This window comes from Oncorhynchus clarkii, chromosome 11, assembly GCF_045791955.1.
Source record: "Oncorhynchus clarkii lewisi isolate Uvic-CL-2024 chromosome 11, UVic_Ocla_1.0, whole genome shotgun sequence".
In the NCBI taxonomy this organism is placed as follows: domain Eukaryota; kingdom Metazoa; phylum Chordata; class Actinopteri; order Salmoniformes; family Salmonidae; genus Oncorhynchus; species Oncorhynchus clarkii.
In genome coordinates this window covers 3394567-3414615 of record NC_092157.1, presented here as the reverse complement: position 1 = coordinate 3414615, position 20049 = coordinate 3394567, and the positions used below count along the sequence as shown (strand labels likewise).

The window sequence follows — 20049 nt, the reverse complement described above, 5'->3', positions numbered from 1 at the left end:
CTATTTACAATTAGAATCCTTCCCCCTATTTAGCATTTAGAATCCTTCCCCCCTATTTAGCATTTAGAATCCTTCCCCCTTATTAGCAATTAGAATCCTTCCCCTTATTTAGCATTTAGAATCCTTCCCCCTATTTACAATTAGAATCCTTCCCCCTATTTAGCAATTGGTTACAGATATTGGTCCATTATATATTACTCTAGTACTGTCCTCAGAGACCACCAGAAAAATGTATACAAATATTAGTCTATTGGTCACAGAGGAAACCCTGCTTTAGGGGAGTTGTTTGACATGCAGACAGCCAAAGGAGGATTACAATTTAGTTGATTTCATGATGCTCATTATGACTTGATTTCATGATGCTGATGCCCATTATGACTTGATTTCATGATGCTCATTACGACTTGATTTCATGATGCTCATTACGACTTGATTTCATGATGCTCATTACGACTTGATTTCATGATGCTCATTATGACTTGATTTCATGATGCTCATTATGACTTGATTTCATGATGCTCATTACGACTTGATTTCATGATGCCCATTACGGCTTGATTTCATGATGCTCATTACGACTTGTCTGTCAACTGTGGGACCTTATATAGACAGGTGTGTGCCTTTCCAAATCATGTCCAAATTAATTGAATTTATCACAGGTGGACTCCAATCAAGTTGTAGAAACATCTCAGGGATGATCAATAGAAACAGGATGCACTTGAGCTCAATTTTGAGTCTCATAGCAAAGGGTCTGAATACTTATGTAAATAAGGCATTTCTGGTTTTCTATATTTAATACATTTGCAAACAATTCTAAAAACCTGTTTTCGCTTTGTCATGATGGGGTATTGGGGGTAGGCCAGTGACATAAAAACTCAATTTATTCCATTTTGAATTCAGACTGTAACACAAAAAAAATTGGGGGGAAAGTCAAGGAGTGTGAATACTTTCTGAAGGCACTGTAGATATAGATAGTATAGATATATATAGTATAGATATAGATAGTGTAGATATATATAGTATAGATATAGATAGTGTAGATATAGAGAGTGTAGATATAGATAGTGTAGATATAGATAGTATAGATATATATATAGATAGTATAGATATAGATAGTATAGATATAGATAGTATAGATATAGATAGTATAGATATAGATAGTATAGATATAGATAGTATAGATATAGATAGTATAGATATAGATAGTATAGTGTAAGCCCCCACTCTATTGGAAGTCGATAGGTTAGAGAAGGAAGTTTTGAACAACAGAACTTTTGAAGTCTGCTCCAACGCACCTGTTCACACTCACACATTAGCCAAACACAGGATCTTTCTAAATGAATTTCCTGAATTGCTGACATCCTCTCTCCTTGCCTCCTTCTCAAAACCTATTGGAGAAGAGGGTCAGAGGAGCGTGACCCTGGCATTTTTTTCTACCGTACGATTGAGAAGTAGGCAAGGATCGTGGGATTCAAGAAACTGTGAGTGATTGAATATAAACAGGAACTTCTCAGTGTACATTTCCTTTCTCTAAACCAATGAGGGAAGTGATCCACAACAACAACCTGATTTGTTCTGATGTACTCAGATTACAAGATCTTTGACCTTACTAATTGTCCTTGAAAGTACATAAAAACAATTTTAAAAAATTATAACGCAATGAATACTCTCAAATTATGTTGGTTTATAGCTACAGAAGACTGTATAAAAAAAAAGCTGAACTTTGGATTGTCTAATCACTAAAGACTACTAAGAATACACATGGATACATTCTGGACCTCAAAAGCAAGATTTTGAGGAAGCGGTTGGAATCTTGTGGCTGGACGTGGAGGGGTTGAGCTAGATGGGAGCACCATGGAGGAGGCTGGAGGGGTTGAGCTAGATGGGAGGAGCCTGGAGGGGTTGAGCTAGATGGGAGGAGGCTGGAGGGGTTGAGCTAGATGGGAGGAGGCTGGAGGGGTTGAGCTAGATGGGAGTACCATGGAGGAGGCTGGAGGGGTTGAGCTAGATGGGAGGAGCCTGGAGGGGTTGAGCTAGATGGGAGGAGCCTGGAGGAGGCTGGAGGAGTTGAGCTAAATGGGAGCTCCATGGAGGCAACACGAAGGCGAAAACAGGCAACATTATAGTTTTTTCCGGGAACTATTCCCAGACATTATCACTGTATATGTGTATTGCCAATGTTGTACGGATCACATTCAGTAAATGTACTGTTTTGTAATGTTCTATCACTTCTATTTAGCCTGATGAATATGAGCATCTCCGAAGAGACCATAGAAGGAAAGAAGGATGAGGTCAATGACCTAATGAAAAGTGTGGACTATTTTTATTAGTGTTTGTGATGTGCTAGTGTGCTTACTTTTGTTGTTTATATTTACAAAATGACCATTATATTACTATTCTGTCTTATTTGTGTTGGTGTAACCGATGTGAAATGGCTAGCTAGTTAGCGGCGATGCGCGCTAATAGTGTTTCAATCGGTGATGTCACTTGCTCTGAGACCTTGAAGTAGTTGTTCCCTCTTTGCTCTGCAAGGGCTGCGTCTTTTGTGGCGCGATGGGTAACGATGCTTCATGAGTGGCTGTTGTTGATGTGTGCAGAGGGTCCCTGGTTCGAGCCCAGGTAGGGGCGAGGAGAGGGACGGAAGCAATTAGCATCGATTGGGATGATGGCCTGGAGTCCCTCACAGGAATCACAGGTGAATGATACTGATGAAGAGGAGTTTGAAGATCCTGGGGACAGCAGCTTGGACGAAGAATATATTCCTTCCCTTTGTGTGCGGTATGTTTATCATTCCAAGCCTTTAGCCATGTTTACATTTTGAAATGTGCATCTTATGCTTCAGCTGTACCGTTTTGGGGCAAATGATTTATTATCCACATTATTTTCTGTGTTTAAACAGAACAGGTGGATCTCTCCATCCACGGCTGCACACTGACAGACTACCGGTCGTCACTGTGGAAGAGACAGTGCATGACTCCATCCTTTTAGAAGACTCTCCATCCACAGACACGCCTCCATCCACAGACACGCCTCCATCCACTGACACGCCTCCATCCACTGACACACCTTCATCCACAGACACGCCTCCATCCACAGACACGCCTCCATCCGCAGACACGCCTCCATCCGCAGACACGCCTCCATCCGCAGACACGCCTCCATCCACAGACACGCCTCCATCCGCAGACACGCCTCCATCCGCAGACACGCCTGACCCACTTCAAGTGATTTGCGAGGATGACATAATTGGCAACCATGCATCTGTCACTTATGAAGACAGTTTAATACATCTGACAAATTTTCTTGCGCTGCCTGTGGATCAGTATTGATCAGTGCCCCGTTCCACAACCGGGGGGAACATGTAAAGATACCCATGTCCTCCCACCCTTTGAGGTCCAAATCAGTTTGAGAGGCACAGCAAGCATCATTGAATGGGTAAATTAATCCAATCCTGACACGGGTTTGTTTTATTTCTCTACATGCAATGAAGGATGTCACATCTTTGAACTTCCTATGTTATTTAGACATCGGTTGGTATCTACTATAGTACGTATGCTTACGCAAATGTATTTGATCCAACAAAAAGCTGTAATTTGGTAATAGTATTTTTTTAACATCCAGGTTCATTCTGTGGACGAAGGAGAATGTCAACCACAGATTAAGGTCCATGCATAACTTGTCCTCTGGACGAAGGAGAATGTCAACCACAGATTAAGGTCCATGCATAACTTGTCCTCTGGACGAAGGAGGTTGTCAACCACAGATTAAGGTCCATGCATAACTTGTCCTCTGGACGAAGGAGGTTTTCAACCACAGATTAAAGTCCATACATAACTTGTCCTCTGGACGAAGGAGGTTGTCAACCACAGATTAAGGTCTATGCATAACTTGTCCTGTGGACGAAAGAGGTTGTCAACCACAGATTAAGGTCCATGCATAACTTGTCCTGTGGACGAAAGAGGTTGTCAACCACAGATTAAGGTCCATGCATAACTTGTCCTCTGGACGAAGGAGGTTTTCAACCACAGATTAAAGGCAGAAGTCATTCTGTGGACTAAGGAGGTTTTCCACCACAGATTAAAGGCAGAAGTCATTCTGTGGACTAAGGAGGTTTTCCACCACAGATTAAAGGCAGAAGTCATTCTGTGGACTAAGGAGGTTTTCAACCACAGATTAAAGGCAGAAGTCATTCTGTGGACTAAGGAGGTTTTCAACCACAGATTAAAGGCAGAAGTCATTCTGTGGACTAAGGAGGTTTTCCACCACAGATTAAAGGCAGAAGTCATTCTGTGGATGAAGGAGATTGTCAACCACAGATTAAAGGCAGAAGTCATTCTGTGGACTGAAGAGGTTGTCAACCACAGATTAAAGGCAGAAGTCATTCTGTGGACTAAGGAGGTTGTCAACCACAGATTAAAGGCAGAAGTCATCCTGTGGACGAAAGAGGTTGTCAACCACAGATTAAAGCCAGAAGTCATTCTGTGGACTAAGGAGGTTTTCAACCACAGATTAAAGGCAGAAGTCATTCTGTGGACTAAGGAGGTTTTCAACCACAGATTAAAGGCAGAAGTCATTCTGTGGATGAAGGAGGTTGTCAACCACAGATTAAAGGAGATTGGAGATTGTCAACCACTTGTGGTGGTGCTGTACGAGGAGTTTATTTATTTATTATCAGTCATATTTATCTTGCCTTATTTATGACTCTTGTATTATGCTTAGCTGTGAGCTAGCACTCTTCCCTGAGTTGCTGAAATACTTTCTGCAATAGGCAAAGTGGGGAATGCATGCATTGTGATTGTATGTGTCAGGACCTGTGGAGGGGTGTTACTCACCATGTGGGGAATGAACACACATGGACAACTGGGACATTGTGATCTTCCTGGGGGACAACCACACCAAGGAATGGATCACAAAAGGCTCTCACAGACATCGTCCTCAACACACGGTGCCTGACACAGACATCGTCCTCAACACACGGTGCCTGACTCAGACATCGTCCTCAACACACAGTGCCTGAAGGAGCTTCGTAAATACCTCAACTTCAGGAGGGTTACGTATTTTCTCAAGAATCCTTCCCCCCTATTTAGCAATTAGAATCCTTCCCCCTATTTAGCATTTAGAATCCTTCCCCCTATTTAGCAATTAGAATCCTTCCCCCCTATTTAGCAATTAGAATCCTTCCCCCTATTTAGCAATTAGAATCCTTCCCCCTATTTAGCATTTAGAATCCTTCCCCCCTATTTAGCAATTAGAATCCTTCCCCTTATTTAGCATTTAGAATCCTTCCCCCTATTTAGCAATTAGAATCCTTCCCCCTATTTAGCATTTAGAATCCTTCCCCCTATTTAGCATTTAGAATCCTTCCCCCTATTTAGCATTTAGAATCCTTCCCCCCATTTACAATTAGAATCCTTCCCCCTATTTAGCATTTAGAATCCTTCCCCCTTACTAGCATTTAGAATCCTTCCCCCTATTTGGCATTTAGAATCCTTCCCCCTATTTACAATTAGAATCCTTCCCCCGATTTAGCATTTAGAATCCTTACCCCCTATTTAGCATTTAGAATCCTTCCCCCTATTTAGCATTTAGAAACCTTCCCCCTATTTACAATTAGAATCCTTCCCCCCTATTTAGCATTTAGAATCCTTCCCCCTATTTAGCATTTAGAAACCTTCCCCCTATTTACAATTAGAATCCTTCCCCCTATGTAGCATTTAGAATCCTTCCCCCTATTTAGCAAGTAGAATCCTTCCCCCTGTTTAGCATTTAGAATCCTTCCCCCCTATTTAGCAATTAGAATCCTTCCCCCTATTTAGCATTTAGAATCCTTCCCCCTATTTAGCAATTAGAATCCTTCCCCCTATTTAGCAATTAGAATCCTTCCCCCTATTTAGCATTTAGAATCCTTCCCCCTATTTAGCATTTAGAATCCTTCCCCCCATTTACAATTAGAATCCTTCCCCCTATTTAGCATTTAGAATCCTTCCCCCTATTTAGCATTTAGAATCCTTCCCCCTATTTAGCATTTAGAATCCTTCCCCCTATTTACAATTAGAATCCTTCCCCCTATTTAGCATTTAGAATCCTTCCCCCCTATTTAGCATTTAGAATCCTTCCCCCTATTTAGCATTTAGAATCCTTCCCCCTATTTACAATTAGAATCCTTCCCCCTATTTAGCATTTAGAATCCTTCCCCCCATATTTAGCATTTAGAATCCTTCCCCCCTATTTACAATTAGAATCCTTCCCCCTATTTAGCAATTAGAATCCTTCCCCTTATTTAGCATTTAGAATCCTTCCCCCTATTTACAATTAGAATCCTTCCCCCTATTTAGCAATTGGTTACAGATATTGGTCCATTATATATTACTCTAGTACTGTCCTCAGAGACCACCAGAAAAATGTATACAAATATTAGTCTATTGGTCACAGAGGAAACCCTGCTTTAGGGGAGTTGTTTGACATGCAGACAGCCAAAGGAGGATTACAATTTAGTTGATTTCATGATGCTCATTATGACTTGATTTCATGATGCTGATGCTCATTATGACTTGATTTCATGATGCTCATTACGACTTGATTTCATGATGCTCATTACGACTTGATTTCATGATGCTCATTACGACTTGATTTCATGATGCTCATTATGACTTGATTTCATGATGCTCATTATGACTTGATTTCATGATGCTCATTACGACTTGATTTCATGATGCTCATTACGGCTTGATTTCATGATGCTCATTACGACTTGTCTGTCAACTGTGGGACCTTATATAGACAGGTGTGTGCCTTTCCAAATCATGTCCAAATTAATTGAATTTATCACAGGTGGACTCCAATCAAGTTGTAGAAACATCTCAGGGATGATCAATAGAAACAGGATGCACTTGAGCTCAATTTTGAGTCTCATAGCAAAGGGTCTGAATACTTATGTAAATAAGGCATTTCTGGTTTTCTATATTTAATACATTTGCAAACAATTCTAAAAACCTGTTTTCGCTTTGTCATGATGGGGTATTGGGGGTAGGCCAGTGACATAAAAACTCAATTTATTCCATTTTGAATTCAGACTGTAACACAAAAAAAATTGGGGGGAAAGTCAAGGAGTGTGAATACTTTCTGAAGGCACTGTAGATATAGATAGTATAGATATATATAGTATAGATATAGATAGTGTAGATATATATAGTATAGATATAGATAGTGTAGATATAGAGAGTGTAGATATAGATAGTGTAGATATAGATAGTATAGATATATATATAGATAGTATAGATATAGATAGTATAGATATAGATAGTATAGATATAGATAGTGTAGATATAGATAGTATAGATATAGATAGTATAGATATAGATAGTATAGATATAGATAGTATAGATATAGATAGTATAGTGTAAGCCCCCACTCTATTGGAAGTCGATAGGTTAGAGAAGGAAGTTTTGAACAACAGAACTTTTGAAGTCTGCTCCAACGCACCTGTTCACACTCACACATTAGCCAAACACAGGATCTTTCTAAATTAATTTCCTGAATTGCTGACATCCTCTCTCCTTGCCTCCTTCTCAAAACCTATTGGAGAAGAGGGTCAGAGGAGCGTGACCCTGGCATTTTTTTCTACCGTACGATTGAGAAGTAGGCAAGGATCGTAGGATTCAAGAAACTGTGAGTGATTGAATATAAACAGGAACTTCTCAGTGTACATTTCCTTTCTCTAAACCAATGAGGGAAGTGATCCACAACAACAACCTGATTTGTTCTGATGTACTCAGATTACAAGATCTTTGACCTTACTAATTGTCCTTGAAAGTACATAAAAACAATTTTAAAAAATTATAACGCAATGAATACTCTCAAATTATGTTGGTTTATAGCTACAGAAGACTGTATAAAAAAAAAGCTGAACTTTGGATTGTCTAATCACTAAAGACTACTAAGAATACACATGGATACATTCTGGACCTCAAAAGCAAGATTTTGAGGAAGCGGTTGGAATCTTGTGGCTGGACGCCAAGGAGAAGTACCGAGACGACTCTGACTCCTATCCAAATCAAATCAAATCAAATCAAATTTTATTTGTCACATACACATGGTTAGCAGATGTTAATGCGAGTGTAGCGAAATGCTTGTGCTTCTAGTTCCGACAATGCAGTAATAACAAGTAATCTAACTAACAATTCCAAAACTACTGTCTTGTACACAGTGTAAGGGGATAAAGAATATGTACATAAGGATATATGAATGAGTGATGGTACAGAGCAGCATAGGCAAGATACAGTAGATGGTATCGGGTACAGTATGTACAAATGAGATGAGTATGTAAACAAAGTGGCATAGTATAGTATAAAGTGGCTAGTGATACATGTATTACATAAGGATACCGTCGATGATATAGAGTACAGTATATACGTATGCGTATGAGATGAATAATGTAGGGTAAGTAACATTTATATAAGGTAGCATTGTTTAAAGTGGCTAGTGATATATTTACATCATTTCCCATCAATTCCCATTATTAGGGTGGCTGGAGTTGAGTCAGTGTCAGTGTGTTGGCAGCAGCCACTCAGTGTTAGTGGTGGCTGTTTAACAGTCTGATGGCCTTGAGATAGAAGCTGTTTTTCAGTCTCTCGGTCCCAGCTTTGATGCACCTGTACTGACCTCGCCTTCTGGATGATAGCGGGGTGAACAGGCAGTGGCTCGGGTGGTTGATGTCCTTGATGATCTTTATGGCCTTCCTGTGACATCGGGTGGTGTAGGTGTCCTGGAGGGCAGGTAGTTTGCCCCCGGTGATGCGTTGTGCAGACCTCACTACCCTCTGGAGAGCCTTACGGTTGAGGGCGGTGCAGTTGCCATACCAGGCGGTGATACAGCCCGCCAGGATGCTCTCGATTGTGCATCTGTAGAAGTTTGTGAGTGCTTTTGGTGACAAGCCGAATTTCTTCAGCCTCCTGAGGTTGAAGAGGCGCTGCTGCGCCTTCTTCACGATGCTGTCTGTGTGAGTGGACCAATTCAGTTTGTCTGTGATGTGTATGCCGAGGAACTTAAAACTTGCTACCCTCTCCACTACTGTTCCATCGATGTGGATAGGGGGGTGTTCCCTCTGCTGTTTCCTGAAGTCCACAATCATCTCCTTAGTTTTGTTGACGTTGAGTGTGAGGTTGTTTTCCTGACACCACACTCCGAGGGCCCTCACCTCCTCCCTGTAGGCCGTCTCATCGTTGTTGGTAATCAAGCCTACCACTGTTGTGTCGTCCGCAAACTTGATGATTGAGTTGGAGGCGTGCGTGGCCACGCAGTCGTGGGTGAACAGGGAGTACAGGAGAGGGCTCAGAACGCAACCTTGTGGGGCCCCAGTGTTGAGGATCAGCGGGGAGGAGATGTTGTTGCCTACCCTCACCACCTGGGGGCGGCCCGTCAGGAAGTCCAGTACCCAGTTGCACAGGGCGGGGTCGAGACCCAGGGTCTCGAGCTTGATGACGAGCTTGGAGGGTACTATGGTGTTGAATGCCGAGCTGTAGTCGATGAACAGCATTCTCACATAGGTATTCCTCTTGTCCAGATGGGTTAGGGCAGTGTGCAGTGTGGTTGAGATTGCATCGTCTGTGGACCTATTTGGGCGGTAAGCAAATTGGAGTGGGTCTAGGGTGTCAGGTAGGGTGGAGGTGATATGGTCCTTGACTAGTCTCTCAAAGCACTTCATGATGACGGATGTGAGTGCTACGGGGCGGTAGTCATTTAGCTCAGTTACCTTAGCTTTCTTGGGAACAGGAACAATGGTGGCCCTCTTGAAGCATGTGGGAACAGCAGACTGGTATAGGGATTGATTGAATATGTCCGTAAACACACCGGCCAGCTGGTCTGCGCATGCTCTGAGGGCGCGGCTGGGGATGCCATCTGGGCCTGCAGCCTTGCGAGGGTTAACACGTTTAAATGTCTTACTCACCTCGGCTGCAGTGAAGGAGAGACCGCATGTTTTCGTTGCAGGCCGTGTCAGTGGCACTGTATTGTCCTCAAAGCGGGCAAAAAAGTTATTTAGTCTGCCTGGGAGCAAGACATCCTGGTCCGTGACTGGGCTGGGTTTCTTCCTGTAGTCCGTGATTGACTGTAGACCCTGCCACATGCCTCTTGTGTCTGAGCCGTTGAATTGAGATTCTACTTTGTCTCTGTACTGGCGCTTAGCTTGTTTGATAGCCTTGCGGAGGGAATAGCTGCACTGTTTGTATTCGGTCATGTTACCAGACACCTTGCCCTGATTAAAAGCAGTGGTTCGCGCTTTCAGTTTCACACGAATGCTGCCATCAATCCACGGTTTCTGGTTAGGGAATGTTTTAATCGTTGCTATGGGAACGACATCTTCAACGCACGTTCTAATGAACTCGCACACCGAATCAGCGTATTCGTCAATGTTGTTATCTGACGCAATACGAAACATCTCCCAGTCCACGTCAAAATCAAATCAAATCAAATCAAATCAAATTTTATTTGTCACATACACATGGTTAGCAGATGTTAATGCGAGTGTAGCGAAATGCTTGTGCTTCTAGTTCCGACAATGCAGTAATAACAAGTAATCTAACTAACAATTCCAAACTACTGTCTTGTACACAGTGTAAGGGGATAAAGAATATGTACATAAGGATATATGAATGAGTGATGGTACAGAGCAGCATAGGCAAGATACAGTAGATGGTATCGGGTACAGTATGTACAAATGAGATGAGTATGTAAACAAAGTGGCATAGTATAGTATAAAGTGGCTAGTGATACATGTATTACATAAGGATACCGTCGATGATATAGAGTACAAAGTGGCATAGTATAGTATAAAGTGGCTAGTGATACATGTATTACATAAGGATACCGTCGATGATATAGAGTACAGTATATACGTATGCGTATGAGATGAATAATGTAGGGTAAGTAACATTTATATAAGGTAGCATTGTTTAAAGTGGCTAGTGATATATTTACATCATTTCCCATCAATTCCCATTATTAAAGTGGCTGGAGTTGAGTCAGTGTCAGTGTGTTGGCAGCAGCCACTCAGTGTTAGTGGTGGCTGTTTAACAGTCTGATGGCCTTGAGATAGAAGCTGTTTTTCAGTCTCTCGGTCCCAGCTTTGATGCACCTGTACTGACCTCGCCTTCTGGATGATAGCGGGGTGAACAGGCAGTGGCTCGGGTGGTTGATGTCCTTGATGATCTTTATGGCCTTCCTGTGACATCGGGTGGTGTAGGTGTCCTGGAGGGCAGGTAGTTTGCCCCCGGTGATGCGTTGTGCAGACCTCACTACCCTCTGGAGAGCCTTACGTGATGGAAGCAGTCCCCTATTTCTCCACCAACAACCAAGGAACTTGTGCAATCACAAGTGACAAGAGGCCGAGGTAAGTAAAAACAACTGAAGGCAGGAATAAAAGGTAGAACTACACCAGACCTCAGAATGAGAAGATTCCTATACATCAGACCTCAGAATGAGAAGATTCCTATGTATCAGACCTCAGAATGAGAAGATTCCTATGCATCAGACCTCAGAATGAGAAGATTCCTATGTATCAGACCTCAGAATGAGAAGATTCCTATACATCAGACCTCAGAATGAGAAGATTCCTATGCATCAGACCTCAGAATGAGAAGATTCCTATGTATCAGACCTCAGAATGAGAAGATTCCTATGCATCAGACCTCAGAATGAGAAGATTCCTATGCATCAGACCTCAGAATGAGAAGATTCCTATGTATCAGACCTCAGAATGAGAAGATTCCTATGTATCAGACCTCAGAATGAGAAGATTCCTATGCATCAGACCTCAGAATGAGAAGATTCCTATGCATCAGACCTCAGAATGAGAAGATTCCTATACATCAGACCTCAGAATGAGAAGATTCCTATGTATCAGACCTCAGAATGAGAAGATTCCTATGCATCAGACCTCAGAATGAGAAGATTCCTATGCGGTCAAAGAATAGTTGTCTTTTTATCGTTACACTTAACCTCCACATTCCTTATTTTTTTCCCTCCCCCCTTGCGTTGGGTGAACCTGGAGACCACGCAGGAGCTCCAGAAACCTCCTCCAGCTCAGCACCCCTGTGAGAAACCCAGGTAACGACCCAAACAAACCGCTCTACACCAAGTACGTTACCACAGAATTTAGAAGAAGCGGTTTCATTTAGTTTTGCCCCACATGGTAACAATTATATTTTTTTCAGATTTATCTGTTGGAATACCTTTTAAGATTAACAGTAAAGGCCCTGTTGGACCTCTCTAGATTAACAGTAAAGGCCCTGATGGACCTCTCTACAGTAGATTGACAGTAAAGACCATGATGGACCGAGACCCCTGCTGTTGGACCTCTCTACAGTAGATTGACAGTAAAGACCATGATGGACCGAGACCCCTGCTGTTGGACCTCTCTACAGTAGATTAACAGTACAGGCCCTGATGGACCGAGACCCCAACTGTTGGACCTCTCTACAGTAGATTAACAGTACAGGCCCTGATGGACCGAGACCCCAACTGTTGGACCTCTCTACAGTAGATTGACAGTAAAGACCATGAGGACCGAGACCCCTGCTGTTGGACCTCTCTACAGTAGATTGACAGTAAAGACCATGATGGACCGAGATCCCAACTGTTGGACCTCTCTAAAGACCACTCTCTTTCACTTTCAAGCAACTATTGGGAGACCTCCCTGCCTACCTGTCTGTCTGCCTCCCAACACCAAAAACTGATGCAGCAGTTTCTCCATATACCAGGTCACACAAACACAACCCGATGACAGGAACATACACATGGACAGCTTACGGTGCAGAGTCAATGTGGAGGCTATATACAGGGTGTTACGGTACAGAGTCAATGTGGAGGCTATATACAGGGTATTACGGTACAGAGTCAATGTGGAGGCTATATACAGGGTGTTACGGTACAGAGTCAATGTGGAGGCTATATACAGGGTATTACGGTACAGAGTCAATGTGGAGGCTATATACAGGGGATACCGGTACAGAGTCAATGTGCAGGCTATATACAGGGGGTACCGGTACAGAGTCAATGTGGAGGCTATATACAGGGGATACCGGTACAGAGTCAATATGGAGGCTATATACAGGGTATTACGGTACAGAGTTAATGTGGAGGCTATATACAGGGGGTACCGGTACAGAGTCAATGTGCAGGCTATATACAGGGGGTACCGGTACAGAGTCAATGTGTGGGCGCTTCGGTATCGAGGTAATTGAGGTAATATGTACATGTAGGTAGAGTTATTAAAGTGACTATGTATAGAGGGAGTCTTATAGCTTGGGGGTAGAAGCTATTTAGGAGCCTCTTGGACCTAGACTTGGCGCTCTCGTACCGCTTTTTAGCGCCTTCCTCTGACACCGCCTGGTATAGAGGTCCTGGATGGCAGGAAGCTTGGTCCCAGTGATGTACCAGGCCGTACGCACTAGCCTCTGTAGTGCCTTGCGGTCAGGGGCCGAGCAGTTACCATACCAGGCAGTGATGCAACCCATCATGATGCTCTCGATGGCGCAGGATCCGAGGACCCATGCCAAATCTTCTCCTGATAGGGGAAAAGGTTTTGTCGTGCCCTCTTCACGACTGTCTTGGTGTGCTTGGACCATGTGAGTTTGTTGTTGATGTGGACACCAAGGAATTTGAAACTCCCAACCTGCTCCACTGCAGCCTGTCGATGAGAATCGGGGCGTGGCTCGGTCCTCTTTTTCCTGTAGTCATCTTCTTTGTAAACAAATCCACACGTTTTAGAACGAAAAGGAGAGCGACTTCATCATTTTATCAGACATTCATTTTGAACTAAAATACAAAAACTGAACCTAGATACCACCCTTTTCTCCCCAATTTCGTGGTATCCAATTGGTAGTCACAGTCTTGTCGCTGCATTTCCCGTAAGGACTCGGGAGAGCCGTATATTGAGGGCCATGCGTCCTCAGAAACATGACCCTGCCAAGCCGCACTGCTCGCTTAACCCGGAAGTCAGCCACACCGATGTGTCTGAGGAAACACAGTACCACTGGCAACTGAAGTCAGTATGCATTGAGCCCGGCCCGCCACAAGGAGCCGCCAGAGAGTGATGGGAGAAGGAAGTCCTGGCAGGCCAAACCCTCCTCTAACCCGGACGACGCAGGGTGAATTGCGCGCCACCTCATGGTTCTCCCGGTCGCGGCTTGCTGTGACACAGCCTTACGCCACTCTGGAGTCCCCCAGCTCAGCACTTCTACTTAGGCTTTGTGAATAGAGATCGGACGTGATACTTTATTGTTTATGTAAGTTCATTCAGTCAGGTTCACAGGTATGACCTAATGAATATCCCATCAGCAGCAGATAACTCCCTGTGGTGAAAAATCACAAAGGTCATTCAACACCGTCACCCGACTGTTGTATCAGGCCCACAGATAAATGGATGTGATGAACTCCTCCAACAGCTATCCTGTTCTAAATGAATACAAACGTGTAAAAATGTTTATCACACAAGGGACCCATTAAGCACCAAAAAACAGTCACCAAACATCCTTTATTGTGGTGGGGAGGTAAGGAACGATTGTTTACCAGGTGCTAGCCACATTCTGGAGCAACTGGTGCAGCCATATTAGTTTATTATATTCAAACGAGAGTCATTACTAACCAATAAAAAAGGTGGACATAAAGCCTGTAGCAAAAGAATATATATAAATAAACAAAAGCTTAAAAGCATACTGACAAAGTACTCATCATTCACGGTTTTGTTTTATATCTGAAACAAAGTTAAATAGTCAAAACAAATGTTTTTTTTTGTTTTTTTCAAAAGAGTTTCAGTAGCTACATTTCTTTGAGTTAACAATCCAAGAAGTTCGCAGCCATGAGTAGTTCCAGGGCGATCTCAGGGGCGATGGGGAACTCTGGGATTTCCGTGGAGCTGTTGGTGTAGCGGACCTTGTAGGTGAAGTACATGCACACCTTGGACAGGACATGGGAGGGGATCTCTCTGAAGTTCACTTCGTTGGTTTCGTTCTCTGCAAACTGACCTGTGGAGAAAAAAAGTAAGAAACGTTGTTAGTTTGATACAAAGAATGAGCATTTATAGGTCTGAGATGTGGTTCAGAAGTAACATTTATAGGTCTGAGATGTGGTTCAGAAGTAACATTTATAGGTCTGAGATGTGGATCAGAAGTAACATTTATAGGTCTGAGATGTGGATCAGAAGTAACATTTATAGGTCTGAGATGTGGTTCAGAAGTAACATTTATAGGTCTGAGATGTGGATCAGAAGTAACATTTATAGGTCTGAGATGTGGTTCAGAAGTAACATTTATAGGTCTGAGATGTGGATCAGAAGTAACATTTATAGGTCTGAGATGTGGATCAGAAGTAACATTTATAGGTCTGAGATGTGGTTCAGAAGTAACATTTATAGGTCTGAGATGTGGTTCAGAAGTAACATTTATAGGTCTGAGATGTGGTTCAGAAGTAACATTTATAGGTCTGAGATGTGGATCAGAAGTAACATTTATAGGTCTGAAATGTGGTTCAGAAGTAACATTTATAGGTCTGAGATGTGGATCAGAAGTAACATTTATAGGTCTGAGATGTGGATCAGAAGTAACGTTTATAGGTCTGAGATGTGGTTCAGAAGTAACGTTTATAGGTCTGAGATGTGGTTCAGAAGTAACATTTATAGGTCTGAGATGTGGTTCAGAAGTAACATTTATAGGTCTGAGATGTGGTTCAGAAGTAACATTTATAGGTCTGAGATGTGGTTCAGAAGTAACGTTTATAGGTCTGAGATGTGGTTCAGAAGTAACATTTATAGGTCTGAGATGTGGATCAGAAGTAACATTTATAGGTCTGAGATGTGGTTCAGAAGTAACATTTATAGGTCTGAGATGTGGATCAGAAGTAACATTTATAGGTCTGAGATGTGGATCAGAAGTAACGTTTCTGTTTATTCAAAATGATTACCCGTTGGCACTTCCTGCCTACAAGCACTGAGAGCAAGTTGGGAAAAGGATTACAACTAATATGTGGGATTATAGTAAAGAAAGTTCTGAAACTGCCTACTCTTTGAACCTATTATGAGCATGATTGAACTAGTTGTACACATGTTCAACGGCTGTACAGCTAGTTTAAAGGATATACCGTATGTGATTCACTGGACTAACAAGTTGATTCAATCATGGGCTTTTTCGATCGCATTACCCTTTCGTATCGTTTATGTAAATCAAACATGTTGTCCCGTCCTGCCTCAGTCTGAATGTCTGGTTGCCCTCTCAACAAAACAGAATATGAGATGAGACGATGGGTGAAAGGGTTACAGGAGAGAAATTGAGTGGAAGAACAGGGGATTGAACCACTGCCTCCTGGGAGCAGCTCTACCTCTGGACCCCGGCAGATTCTATGCTATATCAAACACCACTTACCTGGTCCACTCAACATGGCTTTGATGGTCCCCGAGGTCAAGGCGTGTTCTCTCTTCACTATGAACTCGTGGCCATCAGAGGAGATCAGCTTCACATACATGGCATCTGGGCCTTCACAGCCACCGTAGGTCTTCTCTTCACCATCTAATGAGGGGAAGAGGGAAAAGGGAGACTGTTAAACTGCGTTTCAATTCATGAGTAATTTATTCCTATTATTTGGTGACATGCAACAAAAATACATTTAAACAAAAAAGTCCGTTTAACATTCACTCACCCATTTTATCTTGAAATCCGAAACTCCTGTCCCTGAAAAAAACCCGAATTTATTCAAATCACTTCGGCCACAATTCAAAATGTATACTTTCAGATGACTAGCTAGTTAGCTAACTAGACACCTATTTTATAGGGAACGGTGTTAAATATTATAATACATCTTTAACATGTACTTCAAACCCTGAATCAGAGACGAGCCCATCATCAAGTTTCTAACCGTACAAATAACAGCTGAAGCACCAAGCTGTCAGAAGCTATTAGCTAGCTAGCTGTCTACTCAAATAGCTCGTCGGTCGTTGCCTTCCAGTTTGACGAACAATCAACGTACCAAAAATAAATCCAGTCCACTACGTATTCAGATTACCAATACACATTATAATATAATGACATACACAATATTACTGATACAGTGTAATAAAATTATACTTATTTTCATTACCACACAACAGTTGAACGTGGGTACTTTTCGCTCCGGTTAGCAAGATATGTTGACACAGGAAACAGTTCTGGTAAATAGCAGTGCGCCGTTTGTAGTAATCCCTTCCGTAGGATACCACACAGTAGGTAAAACGGTTCCGCTTACATTAGTTCCTGTCTGACTTTTGTCGAGGGCTAATATAAACCTAATCTGGTGGTGAATTTATGAAATATCTTCAATAGAGATGTACATATAAACAATCAAAAAGGTGTAGGGTCTCACTTTTCAACTTCATTTCAACTTCATTACAGTATCTGTTGCATGGTTTTGCAATGAATAATGGGACAACACTGCCACTTTGTGGACAAAAGTAATATTACAACACTGTAATACACCGCAGGAAACAGTATACTTGTTATTCCCTGTAACAGCTGTCTCCATATGATTAGAAGAAATGTCCTTCATTGGACCATCAGTATGGCTTATCCAAGTTTGTTTCATTTCAGTACCCCCTATATGTCCCAATTTAATTAAACTGTGCTGCAGTGCAGTAGTAGGGATGATTATCCTGCCGTCTATCCAGGGGGCGCCTTAGTCTGCTGCTCTACTCTGACAGGGCTTGGGTTCCATTCCAAATGACACCCTATTCCCTACATAGGGCACTAAGCCCTATGGACCCTGGTCAAAAGTAGTGCACTGTAAAATTAATAGGGTGTCATGTGGGACGTTGCCTTGGTCTGGCTACGCTAACACGCTACAGTTGCACTAGTACTGCTGTCCAGGCCTGTCAGCCTCGGTCATGACAGGGGATAGCAGCTGCTGGTGGACAGACACACGATCCCACAGCCCCGTACCTAACCAAAGCCCCTATCAATCTAGCCCTGAAAGAGAGAGAGAGGAGAGAAGGAGAGAGAGAGACAGAGATTGAGGGGGAAGACAGAGACAGAGAGGAGAGCAAATGAGAGAGAGAGAAGGGGATATAGAGAGAGGGGGAAAGGGACGAGAAAGAGAGGAGAGAGAGAGAGAAAGAGAAAAAACTATACATACCTCGGCCTAAACATCAGCACCACAGGTAACTTCCACATAGCTGTGAACAATCTGAGAGACAAGGCAAGAAGGGCCTTCTACACCATCAAAAGGAACATAAAATTTGACATACCAATTAGGATCTGGCTAAAAATACTTGAATCAGTTATAGAGCCCATTGCCCTTTATGGTTGTGAGGTCTGGGGTCCGCTCACCAACCAAGAATTCACAAAATGGGACAAACAACAAATTGGACAACACGATTAGACCCAAACAAATCAGGAGAAAACAAAAAGATAATTACTTGACACATTAGAAAGAATTAACAAAAAATGAGCAAACTAGAATACTATTTGGCCCTAAACAGAGAGTACACAGACAGTACACTGTGGCAGAATACCTGACCACTGTGACTGACCCAAACTTAAGGAAAACTTTGACTATGTACAGACTCAGTGAGCATAGACATGCTATTGAGAAAGGCAGTAGACAGACCTGGCTCTCAAGAGAAGACAGGCTATGTGCTCACTGCCCACAAAATGAGGTGGAAACTGAGCTGCACTTCCTAACCTCCTGCCAAATGTATGACCATATTAGAGACACATATTTCCCTCAGATTATACAGATCCACAAAGAATTAGAAAACAAATCCAATTTTGATAAACTCCCATATCTACTGGGTGAAATTCCACAGTGTGACATCACAGCAGCGAGATTTGTGACCTGTTGCCACAAGAAAAGGTCAACCAGTGAAGAACAAACACCATTGTAAATACAACCCATATTTATGTTTATTTATTTTATTTTTTGTACTTTAACTATTTGCACGTCGTTACAACACTGCAATAAAACAGCTCTCTAAGGTCAGGGTGTGTATATAGACATAATATGACATTTGAAATGTCTTTATTCTTTTGGAACTTCTGAGTGTAATGTTTACTGTTAATTTTTATTGTTTATTTCACTTTTGTTTATTATCTACTTCACTTGCTTTGTCAATGCATATGTTTCCTATGCCAATAAAGCCCCTTAAAATGAATTGAATTTGAGAGAAAGAGAGAGGGAGAAGAGAGAGAGAGAGAGAGAGAGAGAGGGGGTGGTAAATGTGTGTATTAACTCTGTGTGTACTTCTGGGTTGTTCTGTACTGATGATACAGTATTTATACTTGTCAGACCCACAGAGCATTTTGAAATGTCAATATGTGTGATGGCTGAGAGATATAGCTAGCGTCCCAGCAAACTGTCTGTTACAGGTACCCCTGCCACACTCACCTCTCTCTCCCAAGCTTTTGATCCCCTCCAGCACCAGTTACTGTTACACATGTAACGGATGTGAAACGGCTAGTTAGCGGTGGTGCGCGCTTGTGGAGCGATGGGTGACAATGCTTTGTGGGTAACTGTTGTTGATGTGTGCAGAGGGTCCCTGGTTCGCGCCCGGGACGGTCTAAAGTTACACTGTTACACTCGCACGGCAGACTTTGGACTGATCTGAATTATAGGTAGGCTAATTAACTTGTGAAGCTTATTATGTGAGCTTACTCAGAAAGGTTTTAATTAGCTAGTATAGGCCCACAATTTATTTATTTTATCTCAGACTTTTATAGCCTACTGGATAGAGAGCTCCTCTCTCAAGTTATCTTGTTGGGGCGAGTGACTCTTTGAACAATGGCCAAACCCCAAGTCGTTATATGTTTTTCTTGTGCTTTATGCTATTTGCCTCATGACTCCTGCATGCTTTATCGACTATGAACTTGCTTCTTTACCAAACTGTGGGACAGACTATGTTTGTTCCCCCACTCAGGACTCTGACTCTCTATTGGTTACACCGACTCTTGGCCTCCCATCCTATTCTAACCACCTCTCGCCGGCTTTGTATTCATGTTACCAGATGACATTGCTGTACAATATGATCTTGATGCA

General features: G+C 42.4%; 1 protein-coding gene across 1 annotated transcript; it reads right to left on the bottom strand.

The window, feature by feature from the left end:
• Window positions 1–14511: 14511 nt before the first annotated feature.
• LOC139420581 (elongin-C) lies at window positions 14512–17212 on the bottom strand. Its single transcript, XM_071170767.1, has 4 exons — window positions 17125–17212; window positions 16687–16718; window positions 16413–16556; window positions 14512–15020 (listed from the first exon to the last, which is right to left on the bottom strand). The coding sequence occupies exons 2-4, from the start codon at window positions 16688–16690 to the stop codon at window positions 14830–14832; spliced, it is 339 nt and encodes a 112-aa protein (XP_071026868.1). The 5' UTR covers window positions 16691–16718; window positions 17125–17212; the 3' UTR covers window positions 14512–14829.
• Window positions 17213–20049: the final 2837 nt, after the last annotated feature.

Excerpts from the sequence above, each read along its gene's own strand:
- LOC139420581 (XM_071170767.1), bottom strand. Across the intron at positions 15,021-16,412 it reads AGCCATGTTGAGTGGACCAG|GTCAGTTTGCAGAGAACGAA; the intron begins GTAAGTGGTGTT and ends TTTTCTCCACAG.